The sequence below is a fragment of the Piliocolobus tephrosceles genome, chromosome 1 (assembly GCF_002776525.5).
Source record: "Piliocolobus tephrosceles isolate RC106 chromosome 1, ASM277652v3, whole genome shotgun sequence".
NCBI classification, from domain to species: Eukaryota; Metazoa; Chordata; class Mammalia; order Primates; family Cercopithecidae; genus Piliocolobus; species Piliocolobus tephrosceles.
The window spans coordinates 110,800,702-110,825,115 of NC_045434.1; the positions used below are offsets into that span (position 1 = coordinate 110,800,702).

The 24,414-nt window shown below is 38.3% G+C and overlaps 2 protein-coding genes across 5 annotated transcripts in view; one reads left to right on the top strand and one right to left on the bottom strand.

Moving 5' to 3' along the window:
- Positions 1 to 4,919, top strand: part of SLC16A4 (solute carrier family 16 member 4) — a 28,328-nt gene extending 23,409 nt beyond the window's left edge. For all 3 annotated transcript variants that reach the window (XM_023232510.1, XM_023232513.1, XM_023232512.2), the window contains one exon: positions 3,873 to 4,919. In XM_023232510.1, the coding sequence (XP_023088278.1) occupies positions 3,873 to 4,000 (128 nt within the window). In that variant the 3' untranslated portion in view covers positions 4,001 to 4,919. The remainder of the gene's footprint in view (positions 1 to 3,872) is intronic.
- Positions 1 to 24,414, bottom strand: part of RBM15 (RNA binding motif protein 15) — a 35,824-nt gene that overhangs the window by 5,018 nt on the left and 6,392 nt on the right. Inside the window, exons 2-3 of one of the 2 annotated variants that reach the window (XM_023232507.1) lie at positions 20,306 to 21,883; positions 12,208 to 12,363 (exon numbers count right to left, since the gene is read on the bottom strand). In XM_023232507.1, coding sequence (XP_023088275.1) covers positions 21,837 to 21,883 — 47 coding nt within the window. In that variant the 3' untranslated portion in view covers positions 12,208 to 12,363; positions 20,306 to 21,836. The remainder of the gene's footprint in view (positions 1 to 12,207; positions 12,364 to 20,305; positions 21,884 to 24,414) is intronic. The other variant, XM_023232508.1, reaches the window with a different exon arrangement.

The following is a 24,414-nucleotide window of genomic DNA, read 5'->3' on the forward strand; positions in this document are numbered from 1 at the left end:
TCTATCTATCTATCTATCTATCTATCTATCTATCTATCTATCTATCTATCTGTTTTAAATGTTTGAGACAGGCTCTCCCTCTGTTGCCCAGGCTGGAGGGCAGTGGCACAATCACAGCTCACTGTAGCCTCAACCTTCTGGGCTCAAGTGATCCTCCCAACTCAGCCTCCTGAGTAGCTGGGACTACAGACATGTGCCATGACACCTGACTTTTTATTTCTTTAACTTTTTCTTTATTCTTTTCCAATACTTTTCTAAATTTAATTTTACTTTTTGATAGAATAGGGTCAAGGTCTGACTATGTTGCCCAGGCTGGTCTTGAACTCCTAAGCTCAAGTGATCCTTCTACCTAGGCCTCCCAAAGTGCTAAGATTATAGGCATGAGCCATCACGCCTAGCCAACACCCAGCTAATTTATTACTTCTTTTTTGTAGAGATAGGGTCTCACCACATTGCCCAGTCTGGCCATGAACTCTTGGGCTCAAGCAATCTGCCTGCCTTGGCTTTCCAAAGTGCTGGGACTGCAGGCATAAGTCACTGTGCCTGGCCAATCCTTTTACTTTCAGCAGTAGAGAAAGGCTAGTTATTCCAACCAAATAAAGTAGATGTTCCAATACCAATGAAGCTCAAAATTTAACTTACCTAGTAGTCACTTAAATATAAGCTTGATTATAACAACTATACTTTCATAAAATAATCAGTCATATGTGTATTTCTGCATCCTACATTTTACCTCCTATTTGCTAGTATAAATACCATCCTAAAACTAAATACTCGACTGTATACTATTATCCTATTGAATGGCAATTGGATCTTAATTTAGAATTTAAAAAATACAAATATCTCAATGATCAAATATGACTGGGAGAAACAGATTTACAACAATTATTTCATCTAGGTTTTATTTCACATAATTTTGCATGCAAATACATAGAAATAATTCCAAAACATGCTAAACAATTCCGTGCCCTGGTAAGAAAATATATTAAATATAGTCATGAGTTACTTAACAGGGATACATTCTGGGAAATGTGTTGTTAGATATTTTGTTGTCAGATGAACAGTATACCTACACACACCCAGGCTATATGGTAGAGCCTATTGCTCCTAGGCCACAAATCTATACAGCATGTTACCGTGCTGAGTACTGTAGGCAACTGTATCTCAACATTGAAAGATACTTGTGTATCTAAACAAAGTACTCATGTATCTAAACATAGGATACAGTAAAAATGTATATCATAACCTCAGAGGTTTGTCCTGTTATGTGCCACATGACTATGTTTTAATACTTAATGTTTCAGAAACAGCATTGTAAGACTGAGTGAAATCCCAGCACTTTAGAAGGCTGAGGCAAGCGGATCACCTGAGATCAGGAGTTTGAGACCAACCTGGCCAGCATGGCAAAACCCCATCTCTACTAAAAATACAAACAAATTAGCCAGGTGTGGTGGTGGGTGCCTATAATCCCAGCAACTCAGGAGGCTGAGGCAAGAGACACTTGAACCTAGGAGTCGGAGGTTGTAGTGAACCGAGATTGCACAACTGCACTCCAGCCTGGGTGACAGAGCGAGGCTCCATCTCAAAAAACAAAAAAAAAGTGAGTGTGTGTGTGAGTGAGAGAGAAAGAGTGTGTGTGTGTGTATATGTGTGTTTGTGTGTGTATAAAATGAAAGGCTTGGTCGGCATGATGGCTCACACCTGTAATCCCAGCACTCTGCGAGGCCAAGGCACGAGGATGACTTGAGGCCAGGAATTTGAGACTAGTGTGGGTAACTTAAACCCAGTCTCTGTAAGAAATTTTAAAAAAAAGAAAAGAAAAGAAATAAAGAAAAGGCTTATAAACAGTTTTCCTCTTCAATCCATTTTTACTATTTTTAGCTGTGCCTACCTGACATGTTAGTAGCACTGTCTACCTTTTCGTCCAAGAATTCCTAGTCTTTCCCCAGGGTGTTATTTCTGAGACTACTATTTTATAATTCACAGGTTTTATATATACACATATACATACACAGACACATACACTCTAATACATTTGCTGTGTTGGCAGGACTAAGGCAAGAATGACAAGGGACTGGGAGGGTAAGGACTGCTACCTTCCATACTCCCCCCTTTCTAGAAATGTCTGCAAGAGTTCAGAGACTAGTCACCTATTTCTTAGAGATCTATTGGTCAATAACAATCAACATAACACAAAGACTTGTCCTAGTTGTTTTCACTCTAGTAACTCCAAGAAACATTTAATAGAGGTCACTGATCAAACAGGAGTCAGTAAGTAAAAAGCAACTCAAAGTTAGTTAACTTAAAGAGGCTATAAAACATTCTATTCACTTACTGTTTAGATTAATAACAGGAAACACAGAGCTATAAAACAAATATAAATTAAGTCAATTTTTTCTGGTCTGCTTGTCTCATTTCCTCTTTGTCCATAAGAGAATAAAGAGGAGATGAGACAAGCAGACCAGAAGAAAAAGGTGGGGGAGGGTATACTCTACATATCCAGTAAGGCATCATGATCTAAGACAGAAGGGAAAAATCAAAGACACAATGTAAGCTTCATGAGGGCAGATATTTTCATCTATTTTGTTCAGTGATATATTCCTGGAACCCAGACCTGTGCTGCCATACAGCACTGAAATTTCTTGAATCAGTGATCAGATATAATATACATAATATACTTTAGAAAAGAACTTCTCAAAGTGAGGTCAACAGATCCCCAGAAATCCCTGACACCCTTTAGGATGTCCAGGAAGTCAAAATTATTGTCATGGTAATACTAAGGACATTATTTGCCTTTTTGAGTGTTGACTTTTGCAATGATGTGCCTTAGCATAAATATTCCTTGCTATCACCTACTCAGTTAAAAAAAAAAAAGTGTTTCACTTAAGTTTTAGTATGTGCCATTAGCCAAAAGACTTTGAGGACCCTCCAACTTATGCTTTTAAAAAGCATTTAGGACCAGGCGCACTGGCTCATGCTTATAATCCCAGCAGTTTGGGAGGCCGAGGTGGGCAGATCACTGGAGGTCAGGAGTTCGAGACCACCCTGGCCAACATGGCGAAACGCCGTTTCTACTAAAAACACAAAAATTAGCCGGACATGGTGGCAGACGCCTGTAATCCCAGCTACTTGGGAGGTTGAGGCAGGAGAATCGCTTGAACCCAGGAGGCAGAGGTTGCAGTAAGCAGAGATCGTGCCAATATACCACTCCAACCTGGATGACAAAGCTAGGCTCTGTCTCAAAAAAAAAAAAAAAAAAGCATTTAGATTTCAGGGTGGAACTAGTCATTGTTTAACCCACATGATCAAGCAGTCAGTTTCTTCTCATATGTTCTCATAGCCCCCTGTACCTTCCCTTCATAGCACTTATTATATATTATTTATGTGGTTGGTACCTATCTCACCGCTGAAGTTCTGTGAGGGCAGGGACCGTATCTGTTTTGGCTCACTATTGTATCCTCAACACTTAGCAATATTAACAGGAATATAGTAAGTATTCAAGTGTTTGTTTAGTAAAGGAAAAAAGAAAACTGATATTATCACTTCTTTTTGTCTTTGGAAAATAGTAATTTATGATTATTTTCTTCATAATAGTGGTCTTCTAATAAAATTCATGGTAAAATAAAATGGTATGTGTCCCTAATTTTCTCCAACTTCCACTGTAAGATTGGAGATGGGGGGGGGGGGGGTAAGTCCCTAAGTCAGGTGGAGCTCATTCAGCTTCATCAGTGAAAAATAAGACAGCTAAGAAGCTTCACTAAGTTAGAATGGGTCACAATACAGGAGGCTCCTTGCTTTGAGGAGCTATTCATGGCTGAGAATTACTAATGGCAAAATTTCCTTCCCTAACAGAAATCATTCCTTCCTTCCAGGCTGGTTATATGATTATACCCAGACATACAATGGCTCTTTCTACTTCTCTGGCATATGCTATCTCCTCTCTTCAGTTTCCTTTTTTTTTGTACCATTGGCCGAAAGATGGAAAAACAGTCTGACCTGAAAGAAAGAAGACTGCAATCAAGTGAGAGCTTAACGAAAGAAAACCTAAACTAGTATGTCACTGGAAACAAAAGCTTGAAAGAAACGCATCTACATTTGTAACATGAGAAGGTAAACAAGAATTTTATTTTATTTTTTTGAGACGGCGTCTCGCTCTGTCACCCAGGCTGGAGTGCAGTGGCGCAATCTCGACTCACTGCAACCTCCGCCTCGCAGATTCAAGCGATTCTGCCTCAGCCTCCCAAGTAGCTGGGACTACAGGCACATGCCATCACACCCAGCTAATTTTTTGTATTTTTAGTAGAGACAGGGTTTCACCATGTTAGCCAGGATGGTCTCCATCTCCTGACCTCCTGATCCGCCCGCCTTGACCTCCGAAGTGCTGGGATTACAGGCATGAGTCACTGGGCGCGGCCAACCAGATAAGTTTTTAAGGTTCCTTCTTGCTTTAGCATTCTGAGAAATATCTAATTGGTAGCAAGACAAGAGTAATAGCAGCCTGTATTGTTAGTATTTAATCAAATAGTCTGAAATTTTAATCAGGTATCTTATATATTAAATAGAAATCGGAATGTACCATAATAAATCCAAACTCTCAATTACGCCATGGTAATTCAGTCAGTAAAATATGTAAAGATAGAACATTTTTTCTTAATTTACATAAGTGCGAAAAATAGCCTTTGATTGATCAGAACCCTAGAATCTGAATATTAAAACCTTACTTAGCGACTAGAATGGTATATACTCCCTCCAAAAGTTTATCTTTGTTTATTGATTAAAGGTAATCCTTACTTTCCTTGTATTACTTAGGTTCTTAATTAAAGGTAATCCTTACTTTCTTTGTATTACTTCGGTTCTTACATTTCTATGATAAGTATGTATTGCTAAATAATAAACAGTATATAAAAATTGCTTTAAAAACTTCATTTCAACATCATTTGAACAGCAATTTTGCCCATCAAAGCGTCATTTTCCACTACATCTAATTAACAAAATATTCACACTAAATATTGAAACATCTCTTTACAACTACAAGATTTACATGAAAGCTGAATAGGTGGTTTTAATGGGAAATATGTTTAAATTAAAAGATGTTTCTTATATATGGAATAATTATGTTAATAATGTCACTTAGACTAAGCAATTGCATGTGAATAGAGAGCCTTCATTATTTGGAGTAAGCTTTTTTTTTCCTCTTCTTCCTCCTCCTGAGTGATCTTTAAGAGGAAAAAACCAGCTAGAGTTCCCTGCATCTGCAACACCATCCACCAACCTCCCTTAGCATCTCCTTCAGAATGCTTTTTTTTTTTTTGAGACAGGGTCTCACTCTGTCGCCCAGGCTGGAGTGCAGTGGTGTGATCTCGGCTCACTGCAAACTCCACCTCCAGGGTTCAAGCTATTCTCTTGCCTCAGCCTCCCAAGCAGCTGGGATCACAGGCATTGGCCACCATGCCCGGCTAATTTTTGTTATTTTTAATAGAGACAGGGTTTCACCATCTTGGCCATACTGGTCTCAAACTCCTGACCTCAAGTGATCCACCCGCCTTGGCCTCCCGAAGTGGTGGGATTACAGGCGTTAACCACCACACCTGGCCCAGAATGCTTCTTAAACTATTACCATCATCGTTATTCTATTCTTTCATTCCTCTCTGCTTTAAAACGTCTATTGATTCCTTACAGAGAAAAACTCTAGAAGACCGGTTTTAGCTCCATACCCCGTCACTGCCTATGTACACCTTTCTCTACTAGGCACCATTTCACTTTTCACTATCTGACTCACTCAAAGGCTACCTCCTTTGGAAAAATCTTCCCCAGCAGTCATTCTCATCTGGAATCCTATCTAACTTTTAACAGATTACTACATGAACTCACATGTCAATCCTTTCCATTAGTCTGCAAGATCAACAAGATGAATGAGGTTTCATTCATCTTTGTACTCTCCAAGGCCTAGCATAAGCTTTGAAACCAAATTAATCTGGGTTCAAATCTCAGTTATGTTAAAAAAAAAAAAAAAAAAAAAAAAAAAACAGTAGTTGATCCTATTTAAATACGGTTTTTATGGCTTTCTAAAGCAAAAGAAAAAAGAAAACTGGTTTTCTGACTTAAAAAAATGTCATTTTTACATTTAGATGTGGATGTCTAACACTTTTACATTTTACATGTAAGAAAATATGAAAAAAATACCACCCCCTTACACATACAAACAGCAAAAATAGTTAACTAATAATAAATATCAGCTCTGCCACTTGTTACCATATGCCCTCATGAAAGTTACTTTTAAAATTAACTTCTCTGAGACCCAATTTCCTCCTCTGTAAAATGAAAATACCACCAACCTACCTCACAGACGTACTGTGAGGACTAAACCCATGAAAATATACTTGTGCCGGGCATGGTTGATCACACCTTTAATCCTAGCACTTTGAGAGCCAAGGCAGGTGGATCACTTGAGGTCAGGAGTTCAAGACCAGCCTAACCAACATGGTGAAATTCTGTCTCTACTAAAAATACAAAAATTAGCCAGGTGCAGTATCGCACGCCTGTAGTCCCAGCTACTTAGGAGGCTGAGGCAGGGGAATTGCTTGAACCCGGGAGGTGGAGGTGGCAGTGAGATCATGCCACTGCACTCCAGCCTGGGCAACAGAGTGAGACTCCGTCTCAAAAAATAAAGGAAATATAGTTGTATCAGGCAAAATGCCCTTCATATACAGTAGGTGCTAATGTCCATTCTGCTTTCATGTCAAAACAAAAGATAAAAGAAATCAATGATTTTATGAACCACTTTCATTAATTCCTCCTTCTCTTTAGAGTAGCAATTATTTTAAAAAGGGACTTCAACTACCTAGAGCAACCTGATCCTTCCTCCCATCTAACCAAGCTGTACATTTTAAGTAGGACCAACTAAAGAACCCCAAATTGAATTCTTAGGTTTTATGAATCTCATGCAACAGAGAAGTTCTTTATCCTACTCAACGGTAATAGGCCCTCTAAACCTGGGTGGTGGGAATTAAGAAAGCCTGAATCCCAAGACTACAGAAAGCTAACGACTTATATAACTAATGCGTTCATCATATTAGCAATTAACTTATGATGTTCCTGTTCATTTATTGCAATGTTGTCATTTTTGTGGACAATATTTTAAGATGCCATATAAAATACTTCTAGGAATCCATAATGCAGGAATATCATCCCAGCTATATACTGAGTTTCAAGAAAAGCATAATAGTCACTGATTTTTTCTTCCCCCCTGAAGAGATTCCATAAGACAAAAAGGAAACAAATATTACACAACTTATATATGAATAAGTGCACTTGGGGTGGTAGAGTGGTGAATAACTTTACTTCAACATCTAATAACATACCAGCCACTGAGGTGGACACATATCTTTTTTTAAAAAAAAAAATTTCTTTCAAAACATTTTTATTTGAGACCAGGTCTTGCTCTGTTACCCAGGTTGGCGTGCAGTGGCACAATCACAGCTCACTGCAGCCTCTACTTCCTGGGCTCCAGTGATCCTCTCACCTCAGCCTCCCAAGTAGCTGGGACCTCAGGCGTGCACCATACCTGGCAAAGTTTTGTATTTTTGGTAGAGATGGGGTTTTGCCATGTTGCCCAGGCTGGTCTAGAACTCCTAGACTCAAGTGAATCTCCTGCCTCAGCCTCCCAAAGTGCGGGAATTACAGGTGTGAGCCACTGCACCCAGGCGACAAATACCCTATTTAGTCTTTATGATAACCTTCAGAATCCGACAGAGATACTATACTATGATGTCCATTCTACAAATGAAGAAACTGAAGGTCAAAGAAATTATTATTTTTTAAAATAATTCAGTTTTATTTATTTTGAGATGGAGTTTCACTTTTGTCACCCAGGCTAGAGTGCAATGACATGATCTGGGCTCACTGCAACTTCCACCTCCCAGGTTCAAGCAATTTTCATGCCTCAGCCTCCCCAGTAGCTGGGATTACAGACGCCCACCACCAGGCCCAGCTAATTTTTGTACTTTTAGTAGAGTTGTGGTTTCGCCATGTTGGCCAGGCTGGTCTTGAACTCCTGACCTCAGGTGATTTGCCCACCTGGGCCTCTCCAAACGCTGGGATTACAGGCATGAGCCACTGTGCCCAGCCTGAAGGTCAAAGAAATTAAATACCCAGGAAGTAGTGGAGTAATATTCCAAACACAAAAAATCTAACACAAAACCTTACTCTTTCCCCTTTACATTACTCTGGCTTCTTGGCAGTATCAACAGATTATGAAGCTAATTCAATTGAAAGCAGTTATAACAAAAATCTAACTCAAATTGGCCTAAAATTTTAATGTCTGTATTGAAACAAAAAGGAGAATGCAGGCCAGGTGGCTCACATCTGTAATCCTGGCACTTTGGGAGGCTGAGGTGGGAGGATCACTTGAGTGATCAGGAGTTTAAGACCAGCTTGGGCAACACAGTGAGCCCCATCTCTACAAAAAAAATTGTTAAAAATTAGCTGGACATGGTGGCACATGCCTGTAGTTCAGGCTACTCGGGTGGCTGAGGCAGGAGGATCACTCGAGCCCAGGTGGTGGAAGCTGCAGTGAGCTATGATCACGCCACTGAACTCCAGCCTGGGCAACAGAGCGAGACCTTGTCTTAAAAAAATATAGAGAATGCAAAGATGCAAAGTACCTAAGAACCACCCCTCATCCTCCACCTCCATCAAAATTAAAACCACAAAATACATCTGCTACAATGCAATAATAATGTAGTTGTTAAGATAATTAACTTTCCTAGGTCTCCCAATACTCAGTGAACCTGATTAAAGAGAAAATAATGCCTACGTACAGGGCCACTTGTAATTCCTTAATATGTTGTTATTAATAGTTGGAGTGTTTACAAATTGTAAGCCTTAAAATATACATACATATCTAGTAGAGCTATGGTAATCTGAACATAAAAGTTCAGTATACTTCACTATACTTTCTTCTCTGCTACTTCTTGGGTTATGTTGAAAACTGTTAGGATATTTCCATCATTATAAAAGAAGGAATTTTCCATACATGTCATTGTAAAATACTGACACTAAAACTCTACCTTATGGTACTGTTAACCATTTGGAGTTCTTTCCCATCTGTTACCTCATTATCATCACGTTAATTCTGTAACACAGTATGGATAATTATTATTATTATTTCTATTTTATATATAAGGAACAAAAGCAATTAAGACAAGTTATTTGCTTAAAACAAAGCCAATTTTAAAACCTAATTACTGGTGCTGATTAATTAGCTCATGGCCCCTGGCTTTTCTTCTTTAATGATTCTCTAGGAGTTTAACTTTATTAAAAGCAATAATTATACTTAAATGTACTGAAATGATACTTTTGTGATTTTTTCAAATAATTGAGGTATATGTGTGATGTCCTATTTGCAAAATATATTTATTTAGTAAATACATTTGTCTAACTGTAAAATCAGCTTTTTCCATGTGAGGAAAAAAATCATACACTATTATTTTAATTGTTTTTAAGAGAGACATAGTGTAAAACTTGGACGGTGGTTTCTCTTAAGACCTCATATAAAACCAAAGCCCAATACTTTTTATTGAGACAGGGTTTCACTCATGTTGCCTGGGCTCTAGTGCAGTGGTGCAATATCAGCTCAGTGTAACCTCTGTCTCCCAGGCTCAAGCAACTCTCCTGCCCCAGCCTCCCTCAGCCTCCGGAGTAGCTGGGACTACCGGTGCACACCACCACACTCAGCTAATTTTTGTATTTTTATTAGAGATGGAGTTTTGCCACATTGCCCAGGCTGGTCTTAAACTCCTGAGTTCAAGTGATCCCCGATTCAGGTTCCCAAAGTGCTGGGATTACAGGCATGAGCCATCACACCTGGCCCAAAGCCCAATACTTTTTAAAAGCCTTGAGTGTTTCTCTTAAGCCAGAACCACCTTGTATGAGGCTTTATATCTACATATTTGCCTCATGTGGCTACTCATTTGCCACAAATATCTACTCAATTGTCTCACATTTGTCATCTATGGTCTCAACATACACACAAACAAAAAATAACTAAAGTGCTTGAAAGCAACTTATAAAATCCATTTAAAATTCTCCATGTTTTATTTCTGTGAGAATTAAATTGGCATGACTTAGGATCACTGAGACAAATAAGTCATTTCTTGAAAAAAGTACCTGGGGCAGGGCATGGTGGCTCACGCCTGAAATCCAGGCACTTTGGGAGGCCGAGGCGGGTGGATCACTTGAGGTCAGGAGTTCGAAACCGGCCTGGCCAACATGATGAAGCCCTGTCTCTATTAAAAATACAAAAATTAGTCAGGCATGGTGGTGGGCACCCATAATCCCAGCTACTCAGGAGGCTGAGACAGGAGAATCGCTTGAACCTGGGAGGTGGAGGTTGCAGTGAGCCAAGATGGCACCACTGCACTCCAGCCTGGGAGACAGAGCAAGACTCCAACCCCAAAAAAATAAACAAATAAAAATAAAAATAAAGAACCTAATCCCTGATACATTCCGCCAGAAGCTAGTATACTGTGAAATCTCCTTCCATTCAAAATGATACTCAATAACAACTTAGTGAGGCCTTTTTAGGAATACAGAGAATGAACTAGGATTAGGGTGACTGTCTGGGTCTAGACAGAAACAAAGGAGTTCTTGAGACATGGGACTTTCAGTTTTAAAGCCTGGATGAGTTGGCTACTTCTTATTAAGTAGTGGGGACTACATCTGGATACTTGATAGCACACAAAGAAAGACTAATGTATTTTCTAGCCACCTTCCAAACAAAAAAAAAAATCCACAAATTCATTTCTATTTTTACCTCGTGCAAGCACTAATGAGCAAAACAGAAACCAACAAAGGAGGCATACAATACTTTTAATGAGAATTCATCAGAGTAGAATTAATTAAATTAAAATTTTAAAAAAAGAATTCACTTTAAGGCATTATTTGCCTTGTGAAAAGAAATTTTTAAAAATGAGTTTACTTTTCCTATTGACAAGCTTCCAGCTTTTACTTTCTAAACTATTTTTTAAAGTGACAAATTGAGCAGATGTAATGGCAAGGTATTCCACCCTTTGACCTGTGTCAACCAATCTTACGTCTTTTATCAGGAAAAAAAGAAGTCCATCCCTTAAAGGCAGTATGCCAGGACCAAGGAAATAAGTGAGACAACTTTTTTTTTTGGGACGGAGTCTCGCTCTGTTGCCCAGGCTAGAGTGCAGTGGCCGGATCTCAGCTCACTGTAAGCTCCGTCTCCCGGGTTTACACCATTCTTCTGCCTCTGCCTCCCGAGTAGCCAGGACTACAGGCACCCGCCACCTTGCCCGGCTAGTTTTTTTTGTTATTTTTTAGTAGAGACGGGGTTTCACCATGCTAGCCAGGATGGCCTTGATCTCCTGACCTCGTGATCCGCCCGTCTCGGCCTCCCAAAGTGCTGGGATTACAGGCTTGAGCCACCGCGCCCGGCCAAGTGAGACAACTTTTAAAGAGCAACAGCAAATACTGCCTTCCTTCCACTATCTCAAAACTAGTCACAGTTCAATATAAGTTATTTACATATGGCAACCTGTAAATCAAAGGAATGCGCTTATCATACGTAATTCAACAATTTCAAGCCTAAATACTCCAGCTATACAGCAGTCCTCTGAAGCCATAGCAATAAGATGACTCACCAACTGGCAGGTGTCTTAGGTTCTACAAATAATGGGTGTCTGCCTGGATGAAAACAAATGTATGTGCACTAACAGACGAACTCATCCTGCTTGGCTAAGAGAGTAGAGACTAAAAAAACTGATCAGTAGTATAGTACTTTATAATGGAAAGAAGAATCAGACTTCGCTACAACAAAATTTATAATTCATGCAGACTTTCAAAATGTCCTTCCAATTTTCATTTACCAGAAAAGTACAAGAGAATAAGATCTAAGATAATAAAAACCAATTTTATGACCCCCAAATTAAAAATAGCTGAAAGTGAGAATTATGACATTGAGTTCACTGCTTCAAGAAATGTGAAGTCAGTCACAAGAAAAATAAATCCATATTTAAACCCTCCTATTCCATTTAGTGACTTGATGTCAGTTTCCACTCAAGTGAAAATCAGTAGTACACATTTGAGTTCTAGTTCGAGGATGTATATTCTTATGTGAAAACTGACACCATGTCACAGTTAATAAGATATGGGTTTATAAATATGGAATTAAAAGAAACTTACCCTTTCCCTTTGTGCAGCTCTGACTTCCAACCCAGTTTCTATAGAAACAGGAGGACAAGTGCCAGTGCCAGAAGTCTGCCAATTAGAACTCATCTTTGAGTTGCTGAATAATAAAGTCAGATCCCAAAGTCGACTATAGGTTTTTGTCAGTAGTTCCTAAAAAGAAACCCAGGAGGAAAAAAGATGTTTAACCAATTACTGTACTTAGAAACGCTCCCTTTAAAATTGGCTTTAAAAAAAAATTGAGGAGGGAGATCCAATACCCCATGTTAAAAAAAATTTTTATTAGGGCTTCAGACTTTACTAAAATTAAGGAGCAGTAAACAGAAGAGAGGGTGTCTCTGAAGGTCCAAAACACTTTTAAACCACTACATTAAACAAAAAAAGCACTCATACATTATAAATATAAAGTAGTTTCAATCACTAAACCTTAAAGTGCAGATGAATCCATTCCTTTTGTGGAATGAACTTTCAGTAAGGTTACAGCACTGCAAAGAGTAAACTTCACAAATGAAATTTGTCAGGACAAATGATGACATAGGTTAAGTCTCCACTAAAAACCTCTCATTTCTAGGATAAATCTATAAATCACAAAAGAACCTTTGAAAAGTTTTCTAGAGACGTTGGCATCGTTGTGCTTGATGAAAAAAAAATCCCTCTAAGCCACATATACCAGTTTAGAAATTTTACAATTGTGGGATTTAAGAAATAATCTGACTGCAATTTTTCAATTGATATCCACATCGTTGCTTGGTGAATGTATTTGAGATTCTTTAATCATAAAAATTTAAACATTATTTTTATCTCTTCATGTGCCTCTAGGTATGAAAAACTTACACATTAAAAGTATCAGGCCAGGTGCAGTGGCTCATGCTTGTAATCCTAGCACTTTGGGAGGCCGAGGCAGGAAGTCAGGAGTTCAAGACCAGCCTGGCCAACATGGCAAAACCCCATCTCTACTAAAAATACAAAAATTATCCAGGCGTAGTGGCTCGCACTTGTAGTCCCAGCTACTCAGGAGGCTGAGGCAGGATAATCACCTGAAGCTGGGAGGCGGAGGTTTCAGTGAGCCCAGTGAGCCAAGATTGTGCCACTGCACTCCAGCCTGAATGACAGTGCAAGACTGTGTCTCAAAAAAAAAAAAAAAGTCATTCCTGGCCGTGCGCAGTGACTCATGCTTGTATTTCTAGCACTTTGGGAGGCTGAGGCAGGTGGACTGCTTGAGTCCAGGAGTTCAAGACCAGCCTGGGTGACATAGTGAAACTCTTCTCTCTAATAAAAATACAAAAATTGCCCAGTGTGGCACACGCCTATAGTCGTGCTTCCCAGATACTTGGGAAGTTGAGGCAGGAGGATCACTTAAGCCCTGAAGGTGGAAGTTGCAGTGAGCTGAAATTGTACCACTGCATTCCAGTCTGGGTGACAAGAGGGAGACACCGTCTCAAAAAAAAAAAAGTAAAAATATCATTCCTGAACCTAATTTGATACACTGCAATTTAGAGTACTATCTGAACACTCATACTGAACCATTCCTTTTAATACATATGAATCTTAATACTACATTATTTGTCACTGTGTACTTTAATAGGTATTTTATTCTTGTTATGTAAGGAAAATTGATTTATGAAGTTAGTATATTACACTTAAGAAACAAAGGCAATTAGGAACCATTCCTCAATCCTGCCCATTTCTATCCCCTCACAGAAAGCTCTAAACCTATCACTACCAAATTTCCTAAATCCTGGGGCACCTATTAGCAGAGTGTCTCCAATATCCGCACCTGTACTTGTAAAAAAGTAACATTTTCTATCTCATAATGAAGATAGGTGACAAGGATAGAACTGGAAGGCAAGAAAACAGAAAAGCATCGCAAAGTAATCAAGAACCAACCAACTAGGATAGGCAAAATAGTAACCCTTTCCCCTCTCTTGGTGACAGAGACCTCTGGTAATTTTCTGGTCACCTGAGGCTCACTACGTAAGAACTCTTTTGTTCTACTTTTCTTGTTGAAAGTATTTTTTAAAATGCTTTACAGTAAATGACACTGACTAATGCACAAATCTGAGAATCCTATGCACACGGAAGAAGATTCTAATTATCAATTTTTATCACACAGAACATTTATATCTACATCTAAAGTACTGCTTCTCAAACTTTAATATATGTACAAATCATATATCTTGTTCCATTCAGTGGGTTTGGGGTAAGGCCCTGCAATTCCGCATTTCTAATAAGCTTCCAGCTGAGACTAACGCTGTTGGTCTGAGCACCACACTTTCAGTAACAGATTCCAGAAGACTGGGCAATATACATACCGTACTGAACCCAAATTACATTCTCAAAGTTTTGTGTTTTGATTTTCAAACAATCCTTAAAAGGCTGATTGTGCGCATTTGTAGGTATAAAATTTGTCTCTAGAGCAGTGGTTCTCAGCCCTGACTGCACATTACAATCAACTGGGAGCACTTAAAACAAAATGAAAAGAAACCTGGGCCTCTGCAGAAACCCACTCAATCTAGATCAATTTATATGAATCCCTGAGAGCGGGCCCCAGTCATCAGTATTAAAGCTCCTCAGCTGATTCCATTGTACAGCCAGAGTTGAACCTCTGCCACAGAATGCAGAAAAATTCCAATTAAGGGGTCTAGTTTACTGAAGTGTTTCTGCACATAAAGAATATACACAATGGCATATATATTAAGATACTTATAGGGCTCATGCCTGTAATCCCAGCACTTTGGGAGGCCAAGGCGGGCAGATCACGAGGTCAGGAGTTCAAGATTAGCCTGGTGAACATAGTGAAACCCCGTCACTATTAAAAATACAAAAAAGTAGCCAGTCATGGTGGCAGACACCTGTAATCGCAGCTACTCCAGAGGCTGAGGCAGGAGAATTGCCTGAACCCAGGAGGCAGAGGTTGTAGTGAGCCAAGATCACGCCATTGCACTCCAGCCGGGGTGACAGGCGAGACTCCATCCCCACAAAAAAAAAAAAAAAAAAAAAAAGAAAGAAAGATACTTATCTTGGGAGCTACGTAAATCTATTGATATTCAATTTTTTTTTTTTTTTTTTAAGATATATGATCTTGCACTCCTGGACTCAAGCAATCCTCCCGCCTCAGCCTCAAAAAGCGCTGGAATTACAGGTGCAAGACTCAGCTCCCAGCCTGATAGGCAATTTTTTTTTTTTTTTTTTTTTTTTTTTTGAGACAGAGTCTCACACTGTCATCCAGGCTGGAGTGCAATGGCGTGATCTCAGCTCACTGCAACCTCTACCTCCTGGGTTCAAGCAATTCTCCTGCCTCAGCCTCCTGAGTAGCTGGGATTACAGGCATGTGCCACCATGCCCGGCTAATTTTTTGTATTTTTAGTAGTGACACATTTTACTACGTTGGCCAAGCTGGTCTCAAACTCCTGACATCATGATCCAACCACCTTGGCCTCCCACAGTGCTGGGAATACAGGCATGAGCCACCGCACCTGGCCTGATAGTCAATTTCTATATGCTAAAATGCAAATCAATTTTATGAAACATTAATATTCCCAATAAGTTTAAACTATATAATAAAAAATATGCATGTATACAGCATCCCAAAAGTGTTAATTTTGCCTGTAATAATAATTATATTGCAGACACTGGTATAATAACTTATGCTTACGCATAAAAATTTTTCATTAAGTCCTTTTCCTAGGGAAAAAGGAATCTGCTGGTTACCTGAGAAAGGTCAGATAAATTCAGCACTTAAAAACTATATACACACATGTATCTTATTTGCATAGGATAACAGCCATTTCACAGAAAGACTCTCTAAATTATTTTTTAGCAAGGGAGTTTGGTTAAATATCACTAGAAAAACTGCAAGTTATGAAATATAGAAAGCGTGGTCAGTGTGTTATATCAGTCATATATATGACTACAGTGGAAACTGTTAAGACAGTTTATTGAAAGCAGAAAATACGAAGCGGCATGTTATCTTCAGAAGGAAGACTGCTTTGAAAGTTCAGGATGGTCAACAATTATGAGCCCTAAAAAGAAATAAAATCTTTATTACTGTATTTAAATAAAAGAACAGTGCTAATCTCTGAACGGAAACATATTTACAGTCTGACAGAGAATCTGTGAAATGTTAATAACTTATTTTCTTTGGCATTTGAAGGAAATTTATTATTTTCCTCAGACAGGTAGTCAAATCTTGATCAAATCCTATCACTCTCTGCTTAAAACCTACAATGTCTTTCTATAGCAATCAGCATTTAGAATACAATCCAAACCCTTTGTCTGGAGCCTAAAGGCCCTAATTTATAGCTTATCATCTCCTTTCTTCCACCAGACTGTAAGCTCCATGAGAAAAGAGAAACATGTCTCTTTTTTTTCACAAATTTACTCCCAAGATCTAGAATAATGTCCAATACATAATATGTACTCAAATATTTGAATAGTTCACTGGCTATACTTATCAAACACAAATGCAGTATAGATATAAATAATCATTTACAGGACAAAGATACACTAAACTTTACCTATAATGCCTTTGTCTCAATCCTATTGGTAACTTAGGAGTAGTAGATATAGGTGATGGTCCATTAATGGAAATAAGTTTCATGTGTACACACTCAATGCCAGCATCACTTTCAATTTTAAGACTATAGTCACAGTATTTTTAGATTGACGTCTGAAAACTCAAAGATGCCTCAATCAGTCCCTGGCTATGTATCCCTCAGTTAGTCACAAAACTTTTCTGGTGTCCCTTTAGCATTTCATAAACAAAACAGTGGCCCACCTTCAGGACTGTTATAAGGCAAAATTAAATAGTAATCTAGATTGAGTTTCTTGGAGAAATAATTACATGACTAGAAAACTGTTATGTTACTTAAGTGGCAATTTTAAGTAATAAATTCCATGGCAATTGCAGTTTTGTTCTCCTTGTCTGCTGCAACAGTTTTAAAGTCATCTTCTAGAAGCCCCTCTCAGTTTCTGAGACAGCACAATTCTTGTTTTCCTATCTAGGCTTTTTTCCAGCACCATCTTCTCTTCCCATGCCTCAAATATGACATTATCCTAAGTTTACCTTAGTACTCTACTCTCTATGGGCCAGTGTTGCTCAACACATGGCCCACTGACCACAGAATATATCAGAATTACCTGGGGGGTTTGTAAAAGAACAAAGACTCCTAGGTCATGCTGGTCCTAACACATTCCAGAATGTCTAGGGGAGGTACCAAGGGTCTGCACGTTTCCCAAGTACTGCCAACGTTGATAAACTATAGTTTGAAATCCATTGCCCATTTTTTCAGGTTTGCAGCCTTAATTTCATTCCTAGCCTCCACAAGTACGGTAACCAAGAGAGCCTTAGCTGGGACAAAGGCCTGGTTAGAACTGTGGCTCTATCACTAAACTGTCAAATTACAGTCTGTGGTGAGACTTAAATGAGACAATGTGTGTACAGTAAGTACTTGGCAGAATCCTTGGCTTGAAGTAGACAGTCAATAAATGACTGCTACCAATGTGCCCCAAATGACCTGTTTCCACTTTCCACCCCTCAAACGGGCCTACCCTTCAGGATTCCCTATTTTTGTTGACCCAACCATTTTACTAGTATTCCAGGCTTCAGTTTGCATCTTATCTTTTCCATCAATCCACAAGCTGCTATATTCTTACTTATGCTTGTCTGCCTGACACGTCCATCCCAACCTCTCTCCACCATTCCACGTCCTACTCTAACAAATTCTTTTGTAAAGCCTTTCTTGACCATCCCTGTTTTAAGTAACCTGTTCATATGCTCATTCATACACCTGTATCACCTATAAAAATCCATTAGAGGCAGGGCGCAGTGGCTCATACCAGTAATCCTAACACTTTGGGAGGCTGAGGCGGGGGGACTGTTTCAGGCCAGGAGTTTGAGACCAGCCTAGCCAACATTGTGAAACCCTGTCTCTATTAAATTACAAAAAATCAGCCAGGCGTGACAGCACACGCCTATAATCCCAGCTACTCAGGAGGCTGAGGCAGGAGAATCGCTTGAACCCAGGAGGCAGAGGTTGCAGTGAGCTGAGATCATGCCACTGCACTCCAGCCTGGGCAACAGGAAAAAAAAAATTCATTAGAAATTAACTATTCACCTGTTTAATAGTTTCTCCAGTTAAGAGTACAAGTTGCTGAAGAGAATAGACAGATGAAAAAAACTTATTGGTTGCTAAGACCAAACTTGTCTGAGGTTTGAAGGAATTTTGCTATTCAATAAATTCCTCTGCCAAGATTTTAAAACTAGATTATAATTCAAGTTATTAAGTTAAAGGATCTTTAAACAGGGAAGCTCAAAAAGACTAAACTGAAATGGGAGACAGAGGTGATGGTCAGAAGCCATAATCAGCTATACTATTGTCAAAAGAAAAATAGATGCTCTATAAGCTGTAAATACTAAATATACTGCCTCAGATAAACAGCTTATAAACAATTATACCACTTAAGCTATGGAAGTGACAATTTATAAAATTTAGGTTGTTTTACTGAAATCAGGGTAATCCTCATTTTTAATTTTAGTACTAACAACAAAGCTTTTCAAATTGAGCCCAAGTCAATTTGGAGGTGTTCCTGGAAGTAGTTCCTTTAAAGAACCCTAAATTTAGATCATATGAAGGACACTGGGAAACCACACAAATACTTCAAAAGGGAAGTTTCCAATTTATTAAACCAGAACACTGAATCTAACACTCAATCCAGTTAACTTTTTTCCACAGTGCAGCTGGGAATAAATAAAATGATTTCATGAGTAATTTCAAAAAATTGTCATGCTGTGTACCTTCCCATTTTGCATGACATGGTTTTATATACAAATAAACAAATACCCTGTCTGCAACTTTTTTCTTGTTCTTACTAGAGAGATGAAGCCTGAAACTTCAAAAAGATACCAGACATACAGAAATATGTAGAAAGTGTAACATAATCTTTCTAAATCTCCACAGTGATTTAAAATATTTGCTTACTAACTGGAAAAAACCACTCAGCGGCCTCATGGTGTGAACTAGCAAGAAAAAGAAAACACACTGAAAACTGACATTTACAACAAGTATAAAATGTTTAAAGAAATGCAGGGGAGAGACCATTTAGAAAAGCCTCAGATGGCAGCCATCATCTCATAACCAGCTGTTTTAAAAATTCTTATGACACACTGAGAACCTGAAAAATTCCACTGTACTTCGTTTTTTCCCTTTTACTCTATCAAAGTATGGGTACATAAGCTGCCTAGCAAAACAATCCAAGGAGCTCAATCTTGTGGAAAAAGTAACTAGTATAGATCAGCTACTGTAGTTACTAGATACTGTATGTCTTCTAGAAGAGATGAAAAAATAACAATTCTACTCAAAAATTTTGATCTCATTTGAAATAAAGCAAGGAAACCTAAGTTGTATTACATACTAACAAAGTTGTGCTTGTGATAAGTTGCCAAAGCTTCAAACTTGATTAATGTAGGGGAAAAGGGCTCAGAAGGCTGGTAAAACTAAATAGATACTGAAAATGTTAAGGGCAGACAAAAGTCAGACTTCTCAACACTGCTTGTTAATTTCCCTAAAGTTAAGGTTGCCTAATTTTATAATCTCTCTGTGGGACAAAAAGGAAGAAAAAAAAATCCTGGTTAAAGTATGTATCATTCACAATCTGATGGCGTACTTTCTTTTGTTGCTGTTATACACTGTAATGTCTTAACTCTGAAGTTTAGAAATCAGTATTTATAAAAAGCAATGTTTTTACAGCAGTAAGTCCTCCTGCATCATTAAATCATGACTAAGGGTAAAGGCCAAGGTTAACAGCAAATGTCAAATTTTAAAGGACATCAAGACTATAGGTTCCAAATCCATAACCAAGATTTTAAAACTTTGGCTGCCACATTAAAAGTATTTTTTTAATGTTAAAAATAAACTTAAAAAGAAAAATATCGAGTAAAACAGAAGTTCTGACCTGACATACGACACTTCGGTGAAGGAAGTTAGTAATGGCAGCAGAGTGCCTTAAGGCTTCCATCTAGAGAAACAGACCCAAAATATTAAAAGCCCTCACCCTATTAATTATAATGCATTTTCACCTCTAAAAACCCTCTTACCTGTTTACAAGAGTTTATACAGCTGTTTGCCACTGGAACACCACCTTGCAGAGTATAACCGTGGCATCCTTTGTTGATAATCACCTGTTGCCTAGCAATCATCATCCCGCATGGAGACAGACAGCACTAGGGCTCTTCCATCCGAGGTTAAAATTCAAAACAAGCCCAACAAGCCTGCATTTCAAGGTGGTCTTCGTCTGCAACTAGTTAAGTTTAAAACTGGCAAACAACAACAATGGTGTCTGAAGCCAATGGTGCAGCATTGCTGGCTTCCTCTTGAACTCCAGCGTTGTCACTGTGCACCGAAGTCTGCTGCTGCAAACAGGGGAGTTGTTCTCCTGTACTGGGAACAGGCTTCCAAAACTCAGGAGCCCCTGTACAGGATAATGCAGGAACTAAAGGCAAACATTTTTCCTCCTTAAGGATGCCTCCATCTTTTTCCTCACAATCTGTACTACCAACCGAAGTGACTGGGCCTGAGTGTGCGTTCGTACCTATGAAACCGTCACGGTGCATGCACATCCAAGGCATGTGGAACCAAAGGTCAAATAAGGCACAGATACCAAGTAACGGTTCTAATTACAAACGCTAGCTCTCAGGAACTCTTCATCCATTCAGAACTAAACCCATCACTGTATAACTCTGGTAAGAAGCCCCTGGAGACGGAGGAGCTCCTCAAATGTGTCAGGAAAGGCTTTATTAACATCATCATTAACATTTAAAAAGCAAACGGAGCATTTCTCCTTCTTTTGGCAATTTGGTGCAAATGTTAAGTGCAAGATAAAGCAATTTCAAACTTTTCTTCAAATTAAAAATGAAACTAAGGCCAAACGTGATGGGTGAACAAAATAAATCAAAACTTAAATTTCAGCAACTCCAGCTCTTCAAACCAGCAAAAGCCCCCGACTCAGGCACTGTGGTGAGGCTTAGGGTGCCTGCCCCGGCTTCTTGCGTGCCAGCAAACAGCACCATTTCCTCATCACGTTGAGAACCGAGAAGCAAATGATCCCCTTCACTGCAAACAAAGGGGGTCAACAGTAACACTAGTGATCCTTCAGAATTGACACACCGTGATAGTCAAAATGAAATTGATGGTCTCCCTGCTTCTTGCTCAAGACATACAAGATCTGAGCAGCAGCAAGTACCCCCTCGGCTGCAAACAAAGGGGTCAAAGGTTTGCCGTCAATTCACTTCCAGGCAGAAAAACATTTTCCTCAAAAGAAACAATTTATTTAGAATAAAACAAAAGCAGCTCAACTGTGAGCGCACGTTTGAGAGACAGCTACTCTTAAGCTGTGTGAGCCATAAAAAGGGTTTTTCTTTACTTTTCCAGAAATCTTGTGTACACAGCACAAAGCAAAGAGGTCATTTTTTTTCCACTTAAAACACCGGCATTGGCATCACAATAGCAGATACACAACTTTAAGCTGCCATTTTAGTAAAATGCACAAATACTAAACAGATTAGCTTTCTTCCATCAGAGGCCCATGTAAACTCCACATAAGCCACAACTTCTCTTCAAAAAGGTCCATTAGAGCTTTGAATTCCATATCTTCATCCGCTGTTCAACCAGTTTTGCTTGCGGAGGGGGGGAAAAAAAGGTTATTCAGTACAAATGTTTACAATATTAAAAATATATATATTTCCCCTATGCCATTATAGATGAACATAACATTAACAAGACCTTCCTGGATGGTTCATCTCAACTTCAAAAAGCACCAATAATACCCACTGGCATAAACCTTGAAATGAATTTACTGTATGAATAGACATATAACAAGTAGAACAATAGGGTGGGTTTTTTTAAAGACTGCAATTGAAGATAACAGGACTGAACATATCCTTTATACTCATGTAACTGAGTAAAACATGTCGAAAAAATTCAGAAAAAAGTTTCACAATCAATTTATAATCTATCAATATATTCTAAATATAACTTAAAAAGTGAAACTATAAAAAGGTGAAGTTTAGTCAAACTTTTGCCCCATCTATTTTCATTCTGTAATTTATATGGAGCAACACAGACTACTCCATTATTGTAGAAAGGGGTCGATACAAAGCCATTTAAAAATCCACCCTCATCTATGTTACCAAAGACAACAGCCATTATTTTAAGAAAACACTCATACAAATAATTGTTAAACAGCCAAAGAACACTTCAGGACTCTCACTTTTCAACTGTTTTAAACCATACATATAAAACTCTTCATTAAGCTTAACATTTCACTGTGGTTACCTGAAATCATTTTCTCCCTTTAGGGACACCACTATAACCACCATAACAAGGTCAGCGCCATGTTTTCTCTCTTCTTGTTCTCATACCTAACTCCTATCTCAAAACCAAACACTGTGGCAGAGACAGAAAAAAAATGTCCAGAAATTCTCTCCAAAATTTTTTTTCACATAAAAGGTCATTAAGGCCCTCTTCTCAAGAGGATTTCCTAATTCTGTTACCAGAGTTTTTGGTGAATGGTTCCTATATGGACCCAAACTATAGTTTAAGCTGTATATGCATAATGAAAAATCTGTCTTTAAAAAGTGGATTTACATTTTTTATTTTTAAAAAAGCATTGTCAGTGAAAACCTGCTAATAGTTTTTAAATAAACCTAAACAATGTCTGACTCTGAAAGCAATAACCAAACACCTGACTCTTATTACTGGACCTAAAATGACCTGTAAGTGAGTCAAGAAGGGCCAGAGTATATTTTACCTTCAAAAGGTGACAAATGCTTATAACCAGTCAGGGGATGGACATTTTAAGATGTAATCCTCAAAAGAAAAACTCTATCCACTCTCAGTTGAGAGTCAAAGTACACCAGGAATTTAAAACTTTGTGTGAAAAATTATTTACAGGAATCCCAACAAAATACTTAACCAATAAGTTAAGCAGAACTACTGGCTAGGTATTGATTGCTTAATTTCCCATAAAATTGGAAGCTGTGATCTAAAAGTCTTATCTTCACGTTTATACCAATAATACTTAATAGTCATTAAATGATATCCTGAAGTTTTCTTTCCATTCATTTTAACTGAGTTCCAGAAAAATCAACTACATTAAAATAATTAAAGAAAAAAGATAGAAAAAAATTGGTTGTTACAAAGAACATCCAACGTTGGGATTATTAAATCCTGGCTAATGAGAAGTAGAACCGGTTTTAGACTTTTGTTTTCATTCGAATTCTTAAGGTTTAACTAGATACTTTATGGATATTATGAACCCGCACAAAAGAATGGGCAGTACAAATAAGCGGTTCATGTGGACTATGGCACTCTATAGGTAATGACCAACTAAACATAATTAGTTTTTTATGATACATACATTTAGAAATGGTATCAAGCCATTGTTTCAAAAACACTGAAGCACAAATTGCCCAGACCTAACAAAAGTAGCAATGTCAAGTAAAGATTCAAACAAACATGGAGCAAAACCATAGTACTCTTCTGTAAGCTGTCACACTAACAAAAAAAAAAGAAAGAAAGAAAGAAAGAGAAAAGAAAAGAAATAAAACACACATTTTGGATGATAGTAAAATTAGATGTCATGGACTTCAAAAGAAAGAAAGAAAAAGAAAAGAAATAAAACACACATTTTGGATGATAGTAAAATTAGATGTCATGGACTTCACTCTCCAAAAGAGCATTGTCCAACTATCTCAACAAAAGATACTCAAAAGTTAATGGTTAGTCAGATTATTTAAACTGGAAAAATGTAGCTGGCCACAAATTATACTATGAGCCCATGTATGCACAGACTTCACACTTGCATTAGTTTCTGAACAGGTGTCTACTCCAAACCAAGCACTGCTTTTTGAAAGCAAGAAGCATAGTATTTTCCTAATAGGTACAAGGACCTTCATGCTCACAGCCTAGAACCCTCCTTCTCTCAAAATGGCTAGTTTTTCCAGTTTAAAAAGAAACAAACAAAAAAACCCCCACAAAACCTGCAAACTTAAAAAAATTATAAATGCATAGTGAAAACCAAGAGGGATGACACAGCAGTGATGACACTTTCGTGCTGACATGCAGTAGACACCTGTCATAATGGAAAATAAAAATTACATGACATTTCCCTGGGTTATTATTGGTGCTATTTCAAAACTTCCAGCTT